Source organism: Aplidium turbinatum, chromosome 10 (genome assembly GCF_918807975.1).
Source record: "Aplidium turbinatum chromosome 10, kaAplTurb1.1, whole genome shotgun sequence".
NCBI lineage: Eukaryota > Metazoa > Chordata > Ascidiacea > Aplousobranchia > Polyclinidae > Aplidium > Aplidium turbinatum.
Genome location: NC_137481.1, coordinates 9,464,969 through 9,483,789, shown reverse-complemented (window position 1 = coordinate 9,483,789; position 18,821 = coordinate 9,464,969). Strand labels below are relative to the sequence as shown.

The 18,821-nt window shown below is 37.8% G+C and overlaps 2 protein-coding genes across 2 annotated transcripts; one reads left to right on the top strand and one right to left on the bottom strand.

Annotated features, from left to right (window-relative positions):
- The first annotated feature begins 3,663 nt into the window (after positions 1–3,663).
- LOC145779155 (U2 small nuclear ribonucleoprotein A'-like) lies at positions 3,664–8,636 on the top strand. The gene is made up of 7 exons (XM_082590731.1): positions 3,664–3,883; positions 4,560–4,707; positions 4,955–5,183; positions 5,793–5,872; positions 6,376–6,457; positions 7,263–7,365; positions 8,188–8,636. Exons 1-7 carry the CDS (start codon positions 3,802–3,804, stop codon positions 8,229–8,231), a joined length of 768 nt encoding a protein of 255 aa, XP_082446857.1. The 5' UTR covers positions 3,664–3,801; the 3' UTR covers positions 8,232–8,636.
- On the bottom strand, positions 8,491–17,727 carry LOC145779153 (uncharacterized). The gene is made up of 7 exons (XM_082590728.1): positions 17,197–17,727; positions 14,906–15,023; positions 13,220–13,297; positions 11,485–12,444; positions 11,132–11,234; positions 10,619–10,738; positions 8,491–10,175 (listed from the first exon to the last, which is right to left on the bottom strand). Exons 1-7 carry the CDS (start codon positions 17,725–17,727, stop codon positions 9,989–9,991), a joined length of 2,097 nt encoding a protein of 698 aa, XP_082446854.1. The 3' UTR covers positions 8,491–9,988.
- Between the last annotated feature and the right edge of the window lie 1,094 nt (positions 17,728–18,821).

Sequence of the window (18,821 nt, the reverse complement as noted above, 5' to 3'; positions counted from 1 at the left end):
GCTGCATGGAAACATGGACCCAAGAATGGAACGAGCTGCCACATATCCCTCCCCAGTTTTCAGTTATGCCAGCACTCTCCATCCCTCCTGGAGCAGACCTCTCAAGAAAGGCATGGGTCACATTGAACAGGATCAGATGTGACGTTGGCTGTACTGGAGCTAATTTGTTTAGGTGGGGGTTGCATAATTCGCCGATATGTGTCTGCGGAGCGGTAGAACAAACAATGCAACACATACTCCACGAATGTCCCATCTTACGACCCCCAAGTGGAATCACTGGTATTCGACAACTGGACCCAACTACCGTATCTTGGCTGCACGAGGAGGCATTGCCAATCTAAGCTACTGCAAGTCAAACGAGAGAAGAAGAAGAAGCCTTATCTTCAATAATATATAATCAGCAATTCAGCATCTCAAGTTATAAATCTCTCAGCAGCAGACAGCAATCGCTCGCGCTCGCGTGTGTGCGGCACACAACGCGTTTTCCCTAACTAGCCATTCAGAGCGCGCCATCTGGATCACGTGGATTGATGCGTTGTGATAGTATTGTTTGTGGAATCACCTTGCAAGAATTAGAAAATACTAACCTTAAAACGCTTACATGTTTACGGATACTGGATTTTATTGCATAAAACTTCACAAAAATACTCTACACAACAGTAGTCACCCTGTGTGATAATTCGATTTTGTCCATTCAAATTTCACATCGCCTTAATGTCTATTGTTGGAAGTTTTTACGTAATTTAACGAGGAAAGTAACCGCTCACACATTATTGGCCAATTTTTTAAAATATTGCGTGTTTTATTTTTTCTTGCCTTCAATCGCACTGCAGTATATAACCTGGTGAAATTTTATTTTGTATGTTATTCGCTCTGAGGATGCGCATTGTCATGGTGCGCGAAACGTCAGTGAAGCAATAAACCATCTTGTTTGTTGTTAATTTTACTTTCAATTTCATCAGATGAACGTAGCAACTAGTGCTAGAAACGATAATTGTCCTGATGAACACCCAAACTTTTCAGTATTCAGATCATAGACTTGTTACAAAAGAATCTCTTTTTAATAATTACTGTAGTAATGTTCACTTAAATGATACATACATCATTCATTCATTTATTTTTCGTCATTAACGCATCCCGGACGAAAAAGATACTACTAAGTACAGTAACTACAATAGTCGATATAGGCCTACCAGCACGTTAATGAACGGGAAAAGGTGGCAAAACCTTCAAAGGCTTAAAACGTGCCTGAATAGTAAACCATGTAGTAGCCTGTCTGTCTGTAGATAGATAGAAAAAGAAAACCGGACATAAAAGAAACCCATTCTCAGGCAAAAGCCCGTTTCGATGTGGCCCAGGAGAGCAAAGTGTTGAGCTCTTTCTATAATCAGATTGCACATCACGCAGTAGCCTACGACGATTGAGGAATTAAGACAACATAAATTTGACGACATGAACATGAAATACGGTATTTAATTATGACGACATGAATTTAGCTTTATTTGCTGACGACATTTTAACATTGATTGCTTTCATATTTGACGTTCTTATGAAAAGTGTTCAGCTCTGTTCGACACTAAGACTCTTTCCTGTTGGACCATTCCTTTCAGACTTTGCATTGCCTCCTAAGAAAATTTTCCACCAGAATTTTCTTGTATTATTTTGGCATTAAGACCTTTTCACAGTCTGACAACCCTGATTACAATGCTTATTTTATCTTGTTTGAGTTTGGCTTATTTTTGGCCTTTTTTCTACCTATTTGGCCTCAATTTGGCCTTTTTTCTTGTTGAGTTTGGCCTTTTTTGCAAATTTCAGTCTGGCAACCCTGTTTTAGCCTAGAGTGCGCTTCTATCAGTACTCCCATGGCTGTGACTTTTATTCATTATTTTAAAAAAAAATTTGCAAGAAAATTTTGAAAGAAGTTTTGGCTGTCAAGTGTTTGAAGACAATTTTTAATGATGTTAGTTTCAAACAAAAATAGTTTATATCAGATTGAGAACATGATTCTTCAAAGAAAAAGTTCTCATTCTCAACAATCAGAATATCTTAATTGAAAGAATAAAAATTCAACTTTTAGTTATAAGCTCAATGTAGTTACCGATCGATTTCGAGTAATGGGTAGTACCTGGGTTTTTTTTTCGGTCATTTATCGGTCATTGACCGATTTTTTAGCAAAATGTCCGAAAAAAATATAGTCAATTCGGTCAAAATGTCTAAAAAATATATAGTCAATTGACTACATACAACTAAAAATGACCGAAATGAATAAAAAATGACCGAATTTTTTCAAGTCATTTCGGACAAATGACCGAAAAGTCTCAGCGAAAAAATAAACCCAGTAGTACCAAATTTAAGTCATATATAAGTAGAGTAGACAACCGGAAACAGACATTGCCGTCGGCTGCAACGTGGGTCAGGTGTACGTCGGAAGGCGTACACCGATGCATAGCGCTCAAGTCCGCTTTCCCGCAATGCAGGATAAAGATATAAAAAACAAACATCAAACAGTGAAAAAGATATGAAAAAGAAAAACAAACAATGACGTGTTATGAAAAAAAACAAAAAAAAAACGTATCATAGGATTTTTGGTCTATGGAAAATGGTGTACGTATGCTAATTTTATTTTGGTGTACTTCTTAATATCATAAGTGTTTAAATGATTGTAGAAAGCAGTTCAGTCACATCACAAGTTTGACAAACTTTTTACATTAATCATAATAAATGGGTGCAACCTAGTTCGTACGGGCCCTGAACAGTTTGTACCCTCAGTTTGTACCCTGAAAAGATCAAGAGAAAAAATTAAAAAAAGCGGAAGTCGCTGATCGCAGTTTAATAGCACAAAGCCGAAGTCGCTGATCGCAGTTTCCGCAAACAACTTGAAGGTTAGGGATAGCGGAAACTGCGGAAAAATATTTGCAGAAACTGCGATCAGCAAGGGTTAGGGTTAGAGAGCATAGATTACTCGATGGTTAGAGTTAGGGTAAGCGGAAACTGCAGAAAATGTTTGCGGACACTGCAATCAGCGAGGGTTAGGGTTAGAGCATAGATTAGTCTATGGTTAGAGTTAGGGTAAAGGCTAGCGGAAAATGCGGAAAAATGTTTGCGGAAACTCCGATCAGCGAGGATTAGGGTTAGAGAGCATAGATTACTCGATGGTTACAGTTAGGGTAAGCGGAAACTGCAGAAAATGTTTGCGGACACTGCAATCAGCGAGGGTTAGGGTTAGAGCATAGATTAGTCTATGGTTAGAGTTAGGGTAAAGGCTAGCGGAAAATGCGGAAAAATGTTTGCGGAAACTGCGATCAGCGAGGATTAGGGTTGGAGCATAGATTACTCTAAGGTAAGGGTTAGCGGAAACTGCCGTTAGCGGAAACTACGGAAAAATGTTTGTGAAAACTGCAATCAGCGAGGGTTAGAGTTAGAGCAAAGATTAGTCTATAGTTAGGGTTAGCGGAAAGTGCAGAAAAATGTTCGCTAAAACTGCGATCAGCGAGGGTTAGCATGAGGGTTACGGTAAGGGTTAGCAGAAACTGCAATCAGCGCCTTCGGCTTTGTGCTATCTTTCTCTCGATCTTTTCAGGGGGAAAATTTTAAAATGTTTGCGGAAACTGCAATCAGCGACTTCCGCTTTTTTTAATTTTTTTTCTCGATCTTTTCAGGATACGAACTGAGGGTACGAACTGTTCAGGGTACGAACTAGGTTGCATCCATAATAAATTATACATCAATAAATACTGGTTTGGAATTTTAAATTTTTGTAGTTGTAGCTTTTACTGCATTACAACACAAACTGGAATAAAAATGGTAAAGTTAACTCCAGATTTAATTGAGCAAGCTGTTCAATACATCAACCCAGTTCGAGATCGCGAATTGCTTTTACGAGGTAAGTGTGCTTGTGTGCTGTGAGTAGTTACCGTACAATTTAAACAAAGACTTTCAAAGCTGAGAGGCAGTACCACATAATGTAAATAACATTTAACAGCTAATACTCTGTACATTTATGAATGACTTAAAAATATTTTCAACCATGTTATAAAAATTGTACATACAATACGTAATTAACAGTGAAACAATAGCATGATGTGAAATTTTCAAATGCCACAGGCTTTCTTTACTTCTGAAGAACCTAGGTTTCAGGAGGTTGATTGTCGTAGTAAAATAGTTTTCAAAGTTTAGTTAAAAGTCTTAATAGCATATTTTAAAGTACATTATGTGCTTTTACTTAAAATCTTCTAATCAGTGAGGCCACAATTGGACAAAAATGGAAGTTTCCATACTTGATTTTCACCTTTGTTTGGGATCATCACTCATCAGTAATGCATCTGCCTGTTGCCTTAAGCGCGAATCAAACTTCCTAATTGCTGAAAATTGTGGATGGCCTTGACTTGAATGGGAATCTAATCTCCTAGGCTATTTGATTAAAGAAAAATTTTAATGCAATGTTTTTAAACAGTGTAGGTAGACATAATCTAACCGTAAAATAAAGAACTTGTTAATTTTATGTTAACAATAACAAAAATCCATTATGGCATTCTAATTTCATTGTTGTGATTTCACAGGTTACAAGATTCCTGTCATAGAAAACATGGGTGCAACATTAGACCAGTTTGATACAATAGACTTTTCGGATAATGATTTGAGGAAAATGGATGGCTTTCCATTGTTGCTTCGACTGAAAGCTTTGCACTTTAACAACAACCGAATTTGGTATGTATTGGTTGCTTATAAAAGTTGTGAACAATACGTAGTATCAGAGATCTATGCTTATGTGTTTAACATTAAAGACTTTAACTGGTGGATTTAAACTCATGTTACTAATTTAATACCTTTTTTCAAAATTTGATTTTAAACATGACTGATCAACTTCCGAAGCGACATGGATCAAAAGAATGTTCTTGAAGGTTTCATACATTTCTTTAATATGTGTTCTTGTGTTTTGATACTGTTTTTTTAGCCGTATTTCAGAAGATATTCACAAGTCGATTCCAAACCTACAAGAACTGTACTTGACAAATTGTGAAATAAAGGAATTAGCAGACTTGGATGTCTTGGCAAACTTAAAAAAACTTGAATTTCTAAGTCTCTTGAGAAACCCTGTCGCTCACAAGCAACACTTTCGCCTCTACGTTATCCATCGCATACCACAGGTCCGAGTTCTGGATTTTCGAAGAGTGAAGATGAAGGTAATTTGATATTGTTTATGCGTGTCATACTCATGTGCATAGCGGAAGTATTACACATCGAATTTTAAGTGCATTTGTTCAAATGAAAAGTAATTTTCCTTCTCTGCTTGTTTTGTCAGAAAAAAACATTCAGTTGTAACAAATAAAAGTGTTTTGCACATTCTATTTTAAAAGATTTATATTTCTGAAGTGAAGAAGGCATGACCTAAGTAAATATCTGTAAAATAGGGTTTCACAAAATTTGGTTGAAGCGTTTTGATTTTCAGTTGTGCATTGTGTGATCACTTTATCTCAGTTTTAAAAGTTTAAACCTTTTCACTTGAAGAGTGGTTGAAATTTGCCTTTTTTAACGATTTTTTAAATAATATCACTTCAATTGACATGACTTTTTTTTATGTATACGAAGGCAGATACACTGAAATCTAACACAATAATCTTTTAATCTGCTGGAAGATATGACTTATGAGAAAATAATGCCAAATGCATCGAAGACTGTGCAAAAATGAAAGCACTTTTTGGTAAAACTATGTCCATGTGTCGCGTCATGTCTGGCTTTGTATGCATGAAAATTTCATTCGTTTTTGATTTTCTTGGTTCGGTGGCATCCAGGAAAGACAAGCCGCTAAGAAGCTGTTTGGTTCCAAGCAAGGAAAGCAACTCATGACAGATATAGGCAAAAAACGGAAAACGTAAGAAAATTTAATTTGATTTTTTCGAGAATTTTTTTCAAAGTCTGGTTGGTGAGTTGATTTTCTTTCCAATTAAACTGAAAAGAACAGAAACTACTGTGAAAGCATTGTGTTTTCACAACCATTATTCGACTACATTGTGCACTATGACTACTCGTAATACTCTACATATACTTTCTATGTTAACTGATGTACAAATCTCAAACGTTGTGAATGCACTAATTGTTATAAACGGTCACTTTCTGCAAGCACCGGGTAACCGGCTAGAGGAAGTCCCACCCCCCGACAAGTAAAATATAAGCTTAAGTTAATCTATGCTTATATTTAACGTTCAAAATATGGTAAACGAGCCTCCTTCTGACTTTCCCAGCGCAAACCACTGGTTGGATTACTGTGGTCAGGTTTTCTCAAACACTCAAGTTTGGTATGAGCATTTTTGTAGCAAGGTGAAGCTTACAGTAGGTACTATTGGGCAAGAGTGACGTTTATTTTGCACTTTTCAGGTTCGTACCTGGAGCTCCAATCGCAAGTAATGGAACCGAAGAGATTGGTGGACCATCGAAGGCAGACAGAGAAGCCATAAAAGTAAGTGGCATTAACGCAACTTGGAAACGTAATATATATAGATATAGGCAAAGAACGGAAAACGTAAGAAAATTTAATCTGATCTTTTTGAGAATTTGTTTCAAAGTCTGGTTGTCTATATATATATAAATTAAATCAAATATAGTTATTAGTCACTAAACCCTTGACAGCCTGTTTCCAATATAGGGGGCCTTCTGATGATACTCCTTTTAGGGTGAAACAGGCTGTCAAGGGTTTAGAGAGTAGTAACTATACTTGATTTAATTTATACAACAATAAATACTCTTAATACTACAAAAAGTGATCAATGCCAAGCAAAAAGCCAAGCAGAGCGAATTAACATTGAAAAACTTTTTTTTTTTAAACTCACCAGAAACAGTATTATTGAAGAAGTGTGGATCACTCATTTCGCATTATACAATAATGGGTAAAAAGTTCTATCAAGATTGATTGTAGGAATGTTTTTTGTATATTAAAAGCCTCTTTGGAAGCTTTTCCGAATACTTGTAGAGGTTTGGACCATGACGTAGGCGGTTCACCGAGGGCAACAGTTTAAACTTTACAGTTTTCGCTTGTAGTTGCCGTGTTGTTTGACTGTAAATTATTATATCCACTCCACCAGATGCTGCTGGATGGAGAGTTGTTTATGAAGCGTGCTACGCATTTTGCGAGTTCAACCCTAACTACTTGGTTTCGTCGCTTTTCCTTTTACAGAGCCGGGATGTTCATGTCACTCACTGTTATATGTCAGCACTGAGTTGAAGCTTTGTGCCTGTCAGTTTTAAACTATTGCTTGTTTGTTAAGGACGCGATTCTTAAAGCAACATCATTGGAGGAAGTTGAAAAATTAAAAAGAATGTTGCAAGCTGGACAAATCCCGAACAAACCGACACCAGCCTCTTCGCACAGTGAGTATTAAGCACAGCGTTGCTAATATTAATATCAGACGTGGATAAACTTATAATTACTATTCCTGACATTGACATTATGAGGTGTCGAAAACGTTCGCGAAAAAATTGTTTTAAATAAGTTTTTCTGTATTTTGAAAATAAATACGTTAAATCTGGCTATGTTACTCGGCTTTCTGTATTACTATTTATAGTACAAGAAGACCAACTTTCAACCGAAGCTCTATTGTTTTTACTGATCTCAACAATAAAATTTTCCATTTCATCCCAATTTTAATTTTTTCTAAATGTTTCGCGGCCGCGCCAAATTGTTTAACTTGCTGTCCAACCTCCGTTTCGTGCACGTCTCTTCGTTCACTAGCTTCTGCCTTTTTCTAGATCACTGCTACTTTGGCATGTATTGTTTTCTCCAGGGCTTTAGAGCCGGCATAAAAATGAAACTGCTCCAGCTCCGGAGCTCTTTCATATCGCTGCTCCAGCGCCATATTTTCTCGAATAATATACGACTTCATTAATAGTCGCCCTCGATCAGTAATCATCAATCAACCCAAATTTAAAGTCTAATGAAATAGCAGACGCACAACGAGTATCAGTTTTGTGATGGGTTGCTCTTAAATTATTTGAAATCAGCCAATAGCGATAGCATCTCATGAAATCAATTGTTGCTGGAGCTGTCTATCAAACAACTGGCTCCACCTGCATTTTATGTTCAGATCCGGTTCCTTTTGAAAATGCAAAGCTCGGGGCCCCAAAACTCTGGTTTTCTCTGTGATAAGTTAATAACGATATCTTGTGAGTTGACGAATGCAAACAATGTTTTAGAACACAACGGTAATTCCCAAGAAGTAGAAATGGATGAAGACTGAGCTGCATCACCTTCGATACAACGCCGGAACAGGATGAAGACTACTCCTCGTCTTTCACAATGGCTGCTCTCGCCTGTACAAGACGATTTTTATCACGGACAAGCATTTTGTCCAGACTATTGCGTTGGTTCGAAAAGGTTAAATCTCTATCTCAGCCAGAAAAATCCGTTCTTTTTACATTGATTTACCGTGTTTGGTGAAGTTTGAATCTTACGTTTTTACACTAAGTTAAGTCGAAAACTTAGACTTAATTTAACTCTTCATAGAATTATGATGCTAAACTGAAACATCACAAGCCGTTCAACTGCCTTGACGTCACCTTTTTTTTTTATTGTGAATCAATACGGATCTCAATTGGTTTATTTCAGGATATTTGTACAATAAATAAACTCTGCAATAAGTGCGGCCTCGGTTACCAATATTGCAGCACAGAAATTTTACAATACTGTATTCTGTGATCTTGAGAACCATAAAAGGAAATACTACTCGGTACTACCAAACTTTTGTCACACGCATGTGTTAGGATGTTTCATATTTTACGTAGTTAGACTGATGATGCTATAACAATATAGCAAAATCGATTTCTGATTATTAGACATGAAGCTGGTGAACTGTGGTGAACGTAACAAGGCCTCTTAATACTGATAATGAGACAGTCCACCGCTTCAAGCCGACAGTTTGCTTAGGTAGGTTACCATTAACACTAACAGAAAGGTTTTATAAGACAGTTTTCACAATACTGTCGAAATTCTAAGTGCTGTGGCCCTACATTTATGACGTAATAATGAGCTAAGCTTTGGTTGAGGAGTCTTTACCTAAAACCCCACCACATCAGACTCAATGTTTTTCAAAATCGAAAAAAACGGAACACCCTAAGGCAGGAGTCACCAAACTTTTTTCTCTGAGGGCCGGATTGCTGCGAGATTAACAGCTGCGGGGGGATGCAAATTGCGAAAAGACATACAACTATTTAGAATCTCCATTTGACTTGAATTGAGCACAATAAATAACAAAGTCAGCGGTGGAATAGCAAAGTTGCAATGAAAATCGAAAGGTTGCTGGAAAAGTTATCCCCTGCTGTGATACACTACAGGGCATTGTGCTCTTTAAAAAACATTACATCTTTTCAAATTTGGCTTAGGCTGTCCCCATTTGTGGTGGCCTAATGATAAACAGCAACGTCAGTCTTTTACAAAAAGTTTGGAAACTTTTTTCCTTAACAGTTCGCGGGGCGTAGTGTGGTGACCCCTGCCCTAAGGTATCGTACATAATACTTAAAAAAAACAAATACTACAGGCAGTTTAGTGCAGAAAGCGGTATGGGCAAGATGGTGGAAAGTCCAATATTTCTTTGGCGCGCAGCTGCAATGGAGTAACATTAAAAAATTGTATGCAAAAAGGTTTGAAGTTGTATGCAATGCACATTAACTGAAAAAGATATAGCAAGGAAATATCCGCCATAGAACGATATCCAAACTGCGAGCACATCTGGCAACAAATCACATTTTCACGAATAATATTGTGTTTTTGTAGTTAAAATATGTATGGTAAAATATTCAGTTGTAAAAAAGCACCATCAAAAAGTTGAAATGTTTCATAATCTGTAACGGTAGTAGATCATCTACTACAAAGTTGCCAGGATGAGAGAAAGACTGAAGCTTATAAAGGAACATTGCTACAGTCAGTAGCAAGTCATATGATGTGCAACACCGATAAACATGTTCAGCACCTACGCTATTTTAACGAATAAATAACATGCTACAGGTAAACTTCTGGCACAGGATATTTCAATGAGATATATTGAGTATCGTTTATTTTAAGGTGATGAGTTGCATAAAAGGTAACCATTTCAGGAATACTGTGGAAAGGTGCACTGAATTCTCCCAAGATCCAGAAACCATCTCTAGTCCGAGAGATGACCATGTGGATGGTTTCGCTTTTACTCCTGAAACAAAAATAATATTCGTTGCTATCCGATCGGGGTTCCGTTGAGGGAATCGCTCAGTGTGGCCTCCGATATTGACCACTTGCTGACCCTTTCCCTAACGTGAGCAGTTAAGAGAAAGTGAAAGAAATTTTCGCTATAAAATCGGATAAACGTCTTCATTTTTATGTTGTAACTTGAGTTCACGTTCCAGTAAAACTTATGTGAGAAGGTCTGGCGTCTATTCTGATATTTTGACTTTGGGATACTTACTTACATTGTCCACTATGCTATTAAGCGTTTATTTATTGAGTAATAAACAGTATTGCTAATTTAACATAGTAATGTAAAGGTTATTCCGTGATCTCTGTAGTGTGTCCTGACTCCAAGGTTAATCTTGACTTTAAACCTCCATACAAATCTGCCACTGACCAACAATTTTTATTGAAAACGAGAAAACTCACCGAAGGGAAAGGCTGAAATTGTTCCGGACACTTTCACTGTTCCGCACAAGATAACTTTCTTCCGCTTCGTTTTCTAGTCTCCTGTTCGCTTCATCTCTGGTTATGCAGCCATGAAACCAACTAAAAATGTACCGTTAATGAATGTGGTTTTGCAGTTATTTAGTGCAGTTGCTGCAGTAAAGTGTAACATCTCACAATCACGCACGAATGTCTTCCGATAAAGCTCTCGCTAACCAGTACTTCGCTTGTCGCATTTTAATTCTTGTATGGACTAGTGAACTGATAACTTAGTAGAAACGGTGCAGCGCCAGGCGACTCAGCAATAAAATGTTCATAAACACACGTGATTATTTTCGCGTGAAAATAAACAACATGCCACCGCAGCATACAACATAAAATAAGTGATTTCTATATTTTATCAAAAAAAGATAGTTCAAGCCGTTCAGTTCGATATGAAATATGTTACGCAATACACATATGAAGATATCGACATGCCACACAAACATAACTTACCTTTGTTTTTCTAATGGCACTAACGGATTAAAATCTCGATGGCTAATAGCTTCAGATGGGTGAAGTTCTAATTTTCGTTGTTGAAATTTGTGCATCGACTCGACTGAAATTAAATCAGCTTAAGTTAACGGAGCACCACTTGTAGGAGCAGGGCATGCACGTGGCGCAGGGCAATTTGGACGCTATTCCGAGTAAACTGTTGGCTACTTTATTGGGTGCTTGGTAGTTATACATTTTAAGCCTAATAACAATGCTTCTGTCCAAAACTATTGTCAGAAATTTTCTGTTTTTAGCTTGTTCAGTCAATGCTTTCCACTTAGAATTCAACTTTAGAAATTTCCACATTTTCTCACCGTGTGTTTGAGGAAGAGGCTCATGTTGATCCCAAGGCTGCTCATATTCCACATGCTTCACAAACCGTGGATCAGGCTTGTCAAAAGATTGTGACTTTCCATGCTTTGCATACATGTTGGCTGAAGAGTGGCCGAGCTCATAAGACCTTGAACGAGAATGCGCAACATGGCGATGACGTGTCGGTGCGTTCTCTTGCATGTGGCTTTCACTGTCCCAAGGTTCATCATACTCACATACCCCATCAAGAACAGGACTGCCTTTGTATGACACGTTGTTGCGTGCCGTAGAGTGCGATAACTGATTATCTGATGCACTTTTAGGAATGAAAGATCCGCTTGCCCCTCGAACACAGGGTTGGCGGTTTCTTATGTCAAGAGAACGACTTTTAGCTTTGTTCAATAAATAATGTGACACATTCATTGGCTGGACCAAAGGCGATGAGGTTCTTCGTGATGCGTCGTTGCTTAAGTGACTCCCCACTTTATTTGCGATCAATGTGTTAACAGGAGAGTGGTTTGGGGATTCACGATTGTTCTCCATTGGACTGTTGGTTCTGCTGCTGCTCCTAGAACTTCTCTGGATTTCACCAACAGATGGTTCGGCTTTAATCAACCTATGATCAATTGGTTTATACTGTGTACCACTTTCAGAAAAGTGATGGGGCTGCGCTGTGGGTTCAGTAATTGCACTAGACGACTCAAACTCGTTCGGTCTGATGAGTCTCTTGTCAAGTTTGGGCGAGTCATGCAGAGATGGCTTTGGGCTGCTATCAATTCTAACCATCCTCTGCTTCGCCAGACTCGCCAAAGATGAATCTCCGGAGTGGGATCCTCCGCATGCCGTATACCCCAGAGATGATTCTTCGTGTCTGTTGATGACGTTTTTCTTATTTTGAGGACAATAAACACCAGACCCAGTCTGGGCGTTATCCCATGGTTCCTCATATTCTGGGTAAACACCTGCATTTAAACAGTTCAAGTAAACTCAAACCGTTGACAACAACATGCTCTGGTGTATGGTTATTTATACACAAATGATTGATAAAATGCATTGGCTGCTCTGGTATTTAACACGCAGCCAATTAAAGACTTAATAATTATCCATAGTGAGGGGTGACATCAAAATAAATCTAAAGAACATAGAAATTTTGACGAGTTGGGGGTGATTAAATTTCGCTTAATTTACTACAATGAGATATGTTGATAAAAAGTCATGAATGTGGTTCTGTAACTACCCGTTGTCCTGTTAACCCAGTTGCGACCGGTGGCAAAAACTTTAAAAAGTTCATTTATAAGCAGTTCGAAGAGATACTCAGTTTTATAAATGACCACAATGAATCTTATCTGCACTTCTGCAGTTCATAAAACTACCATTCTTCCTTGGTCGCGAGTGGCGCGCACAAGAGAATAGGCTTCACTGCGTTAGTCTATTATGTCATTACTGTTAAAACACAACATAGAAATTCTTTCTGCATTCTTTTATTTAGATACTACTGGTGATAAAACTTTGCTGAATATACTGCAGCTTGGCAGTCGCAGGATGACACATTGACACAACAATTTTAGTAAGACGACAACAATTTCACACTGAATTAAACAATTTGATTAATTAGCCTTCAATTAAATTCAACTTAATCTCCAAAACACTACACATAAAATATTTATATGTACGAGTTAGATTAAATTGCAATTAAATCAAAAATACTTCTTTAAACAATAAAAAGCATTTACTTACGCGATGAAACTGCGGTTTTATCCCAAGGATCATCATAAAGCTCATTCTTCACGTGATGTGTTGCACTTTGTGTTTCACCTGCAACAAAATTTATTTCATACATGTGCCACCTGAGTCTCATACATTAACTTGAATCATTTGAAATGCTGTGTTTTTGTATGTGAGTTTACATCTAGTTTGTCATACTGCACAGACAATAACAAAAAATATTTTTGCTAGTGTAACATTGTTATTATAACGATGTTATAGAACATCAAAACGTAACATTGTTATTATAACAATGTTGTATATATATAATTACATCAAAACGTAACTTTACGAATCTGACATTTTGCTTTAAAATGCAACCTTTTAGGTATGCAATCATTTGTGTTTATCAGTCTTCACTTGAAGTCAGTTCAAACATGACACAACCTACATTGTCTTGTTATGACTAACCAGGGTTGCCAGGTTGGCCTGTTTGGGGCCAACTTTCAGAAATCTGGCTCTTTTTGAAACTGTTTGGCCCCCAAATTTTTGGTTGGCCCATTGGCTCTTTTCGAGCAGGCTGAGAACTATTTCCTAGATTTTTCTGTAAAGCTTCAGCAATATGGAAATTAAAACGTATTGTTTTGGCAACTCTTGACTTTCTGATTTTTCATGCTGTTTTCTTTTCATACGCGGCTCTGACCGAGTCTGACATCAGCATGACCTTTTTCTAGTGAGTTGAAGGATTGTCAGGTTGGCTTTTTTGGGGCCAATTTCAGAAATTTGGCCTTTTGAAAGCCAGTTAGCTCTCCAATTTTGGGTTGGCTTATTGGCCCTTTTTGAAAACCAGTTGGTTCTTTAAATTTTAGTTTAGCCCTTTAGTTTTTTTTTTGGACCTTGTTTGGCCGTTTTCAAAGTGTTATTATTATTGTGTTTGTTGGACTTGATCCAGGAAGACTAGGATGCCAAAGAAGTAGAAAGCAGGATATGAGAGCGGTAGGAAATACAATAGTACGGTAATTGGGAAAAAACTTACCACAGACATTGTGTATGCATGCTGTGAACTCGAATGGGAGGATGATGGTGAATTGAATGAAGAAATGTTTATTTAACGGTTAGATAACTTGCTTGGTGGAATTTATTTGGATCACATTCTCTGCATACCTTTTTGTAAATTGTTTATTTGTTACTGTTGTGTATCTCCAGAAGCATGATCTTACATGTTGTATGGTATGTTATGTTTCAGTGCTGCAATGTTTGTGCTACTTCTGGAAATAACGTTAAACTTGGTGATTGATTCCTATTTCAAACAATAATGTTTGTCGATTTTCCTTATTTTTGTGTACACAGTAACTATTTACCAAGGTATTGCTTTAATTATTTTGTTTACAGGTAAAATATGTGGCTATATTGCTAAGAATGTGTTGCTAATTCAGTGAAATTGCTTCTTAGTACTTGAAAATTGAGTTGGCCCTATTTTTGGCCCCTTGTTTGAGAAGTTGGCTCTTTTTTGGCCCTTTTTGAACGTGCAGTTGGCCCCTTGCCAAATTTACATCTGGTAACCCTGTGACTAACAGGTGCACAACACAATGTGGACACAGTCTTTCGCAGCTTCCCCTTTTTCACAAAAGATAACTGACAGAAATGGGTCATGTTAGTATAACTTATAAGACTGCAACTGCATTACATATGAAAGGATGTGGAAATTATTTAACTTACTAGCATGCGTTTGGTCAGGCTGATAAGGTTCCACATATCCATCTGTAGCCAAGCATCTGCTTTCTCTTGAATGAATTGCATCAAATGGTTCAGTATATTCATCACAGATGGATACACCCTAAAAGCATCCATGTTTAAATTGCTTAATGAACTATATACAATACATTACATTTACTAAGGTTTACTAGATCCAAGTACATCAACATCTATTTCTCAACAGTGTGGAATGTAGTGCAATGCTACATTGCAACCTGTATGACTGATTTAATTATAACACATAAGGTTTGCAAGTGTAGCGTATGTTAGAAAGACAAAGAAAGTTAAAGACAATTTTCACATTGAAAAAGTTAAAACAGCTTAATATGCAAGTTGCTATGTATATAGTGATGCACAGACGAAACATTTGGCTAGAGGCCAGATATTTTGGCTAGGAAATTGTAACTCTGGTTACAACCTAAAGCCAACCAGTAACCACTCTAACCAAGCACTCTTAAAAGAAGATTTAGGGCAATATTTAGTGTAGGATACTTTAAAAGGGTTCTTTTGGTAAAAAGTGGTAAAATTCAGATTAGATTTTAACTTTGATAATGTTTGACCGGTTGATCACAGGTTACTAAAACACAAATTGCTGCGGTTGGTCAAATTAATATTAGAGATGTACCGATATATCGGTATCGGCATCGGTATCGGCAAAATTTGGCCGATACTGTGGCCGATACTAAACATGTATAAAAAAGGCGTTTGCTGCGGATTTTCTGCAGAAGCAAAGATATAGATTTTTAAAGTAGTAACTAACGTCACATTAAAGTAGAAAAATAACAACCTGAGGTTCAAATTTTTGATACCTCACACTCCCATGACTTCAGGCATTGTTTGCTTACAGTGATTCTTTCACTCAAACAAAACGTTTTGTTTCAGTGTCCTTTCCTGTTGTCGGCACGGGGCTGGGCGCTCACTGGTGCGGCGGGCTGTTGCGATTCGCTGGTCATAACGATGTAGCTTCCACGCTAGCCATTTAGACCATCCGATCAACTATATGTTTCTCGGCAGCCGTTTTGTAGCAAGAATTGACATCGACAAGAATTGAAATGGCTAGTGTGGAAGCTACACCGTCATGGCTGGCGGGTCGCGGCAGCTCGCTGAGCTGGTGAGTGCTCAGCCTTGTGCTGGTGGCCGGGGGGATGCTCCTTTCTTCGCAATGAGGTTGTCATCTTGGGCGCAACGGGGCCATTTTGATTGGTTTGGTGAGGATTCGTGGTCCCATTGCTTTCTTTTTGGGCCTACTTATTCTGCCATGACATTGTTTGGGCTTGGTGAGTTAGGGTGGAAGTTGAATCGCCGACTGGTGGAGCCGGCTTGCTGGGGGCAGCTGAGTTGCATGAGTTTTTTGAGCGTTTGGCGGGGTGGGAGGCTGGGAGCGATGCAGAATTGTGCGTTTTTGCTACCTGGGTAGTCTTGGCCTGGCAAAAGCTTTTCAACCAAACAACAAGCGCCCTTAGGTTGCCCATTACTTGTCGAATAGTTTTTGTACGACTACACAAATCACGTGGTTTACATTTTACATCTTATTATTAATTATGATAGCCTATTTGGAGAGTTTGTGCAAACACTTTTTTTTCAGAAACCCCAATTATGATGTAGGCTAATGTTTCTTCCCTTATACCCCAATCCTCAATTATGGTGGCCTTTCATTACTAAAACCTACTATTATGACACAACAATGCAGTTGAGATTGGATTCTTGAATCTTTAATAAATTATGCCAATTGAAAGCTTGTTTTAATAGTTTTATGCAAGTAAGGTAAATCTTAGCATTTGATATAATATCTTGCAAATACCAAAATTGCTTCTTTTTGTAACACCAAAATATCGGCCAAAATATCGGTATCAGTATCGGCCTAAAAAAATGATATCGGTATCGGGATCGGTATCGGCCAAAATATTGGTATCGGTACATCTCTAATTAATATCATAATTGTCTCCAATGGTTGGTAGCTTTAGAATGAGCAGGAACAAGCTGGTGAGACTTTTTAGTGAAAATTGAAGTACACTTGCACAATGCAACACGCATCACCAGCACACAGATTGAAGCTACGACCACTTCCGGCCTGCAGTAGAAAAAAATGTCCTGGCTGGAGCCAGTTCCATCGGTACAATATATAATCAATCTACATGCTACCACTCTCTCGATAAACATTCGATGAGCATTGGCCCTTCTTGACAATATCTGGTCACTGGTCAGGTAAAATGCTTAAAAATGCTGATTTTTTTTTTAAATGTTGAAACTCTTACCATAGGTTTGTTTGATGGTGATAAGAAAGTTGGTTGATGAGCATTTACACCACCAGGTTTTATCAACTTTTTTGCCACTCTTGGAGAAATTCGAGGAATGTTTGCTTCAGAAACAAGTGGATGTGGATCAAATGCACTACTTGCATTTGGGTCCAAAGTAATATTCCTAGACGGTTGATGAGAGGTGTGATGACAATCAAAACTGCCAGGTTTGTTATGCAATTTTAATTTAGCTTGAGTCTCATCTTCAATTACAGATATATCAGGAATGAGTTCACTTTGTCTGTTAACTTGATGAGGTATTCCTGCTCTTGTAGCTGAGCTAATCCTCATATTTCCATCACAAGAATTATCAACATTTGAAAAAGAATCACGAGGTCTTGCCACAACATTTTGACTATTCAACAACCACTGAGACTTTTGCCCAGACCGAACTGCAGGTTGAAATTGAATTTCTTCATTGGCAAGCGTTGTACCATGACTGTCTGTCTTGTTTGTCTTTTTTCTGAAAAGATTCCACTTTTTACTCATTTTACACGAGAAATACCAAAGCTGTATCCAAAACTATGCTTAACTATATATATGGCAATCAACCTTTGAAATAAAATTGGTGTGTCATTAAAAAAATTTTGAAGCAGTGTCTCCCAACAAGTGCTTACTGTATTTTACGGGTCACCATAAAGCGCACCCGATTATAAGGCGCACTGTCAATAAATTGCTTTGGTTAGTTTTTTGTTCATACATAAGGCGCACCGGATTATAGAACGCAACGTATTTAAAGGAGTATGGGTTACCGTATAAAGCTAGTGAGTATCACAGTTTACTTGTTGCGTAATAAACGTAAGCAAGTCTCAATAGTACAACAAGTAAAAGAAAAAATGGGCCTAGTGAATATCACAGAACTTGCTAGTTGCTTTTACCGTAGTTTATTGTGTAAGACGGTGGTTTATTTATATCATAATAGTATCGGTACTGGTTTTGAGTGTAGGCAACAGCCCTCGAAATTAGCTTCCATCTACAATGACAAAAACATTGCCGTCGCCAAATCAACAAACCTTGGGTTGCGGCGGCAATTGCCGTATGCTTTAATCAAACGAAATTTTATGCGCTTCTTCTTCATCGTGTGTCACACCGCGATAGCCCAGAGCATCATGCACGCTATTTTATACGCTGACAATGCTCTTGTGAACTGTAAAAAGTTTGCAACCTTGTAAATACTGGCTTAATTGTTACGCAAAAGTTATTCTTTCATCGAATGCTTATTTTTGACCGGTGTCGTTGTGAATATAAAAAGTGGTACAAAATTGGATAAATGGTTCTTCGACAGTAAAGAAAAGTAATGCTTCTGGTCATATGGCATCGCGCGTTCATGAACGCGCAGTTTTGCGTCTTCAAGTATTCCAGTGACGACGCGACAACCTCATCCTCCGATAATTCCGATTCTGACTAGTTCTTTATCCAACAGACTTTGTGTTGCTCACAGTATCCTAATTGTGCCGAAATTATGTAAGTGTACTGTATACGTAAATCAAGGCAAGCAGAGAGCTATTGATTTGATATCGGTACCTGATTGAGCAATTAACGTTATTTCATGATAATTTAACGTCGCTAGATGTCGAATTAAT

What these genes read in the sequence shown, in the direction of transcription:
- LOC145779153 (XM_082590728.1), bottom strand. Translation starts at nt 17,727, where the DNA reads ATGAGTAAAAAGTGGAATCTTTTCAGAAAAAAGACAAACAAGACAGAC. An exon ending in GCCTGACCAAACGCATGCTA is followed by an intron (nt 13,298 to 14,905) that starts GTAAGTTAAATA and finishes ATTTTGTTGCAG; the next exon opens with GTGAAACACAAAGTGCAACA. An exon ending in GCCTCTTCCTCAAACACACG is followed by an intron (nt 11,235 to 11,484) that starts GTGAGAAAATGT and finishes ATTTAATTTCAG; the next exon opens with TCGAGTCGATGCACAAATTT.
- LOC145779155 (XM_082590731.1), top strand. Translation starts at nt 3,802, where the DNA reads ATGGTAAAGTTAACTCCAGATTTAATTGAGCAAGCTGTTCAATACATC. An exon ending in TCGCGAATTGCTTTTACGAG is followed by an intron (nt 3,884 to 4,559) that starts GTAAGTGTGCTT and finishes GTGATTTCACAG; the next exon opens with GTTACAAGATTCCTGTCATA. An exon ending in GACACCAGCCTCTTCGCACA is followed by an intron (nt 7,366 to 8,187) that starts GTGAGTATTAAG and finishes ACAATGTTTTAG; the next exon opens with AACACAACGGTAATTCCCAA.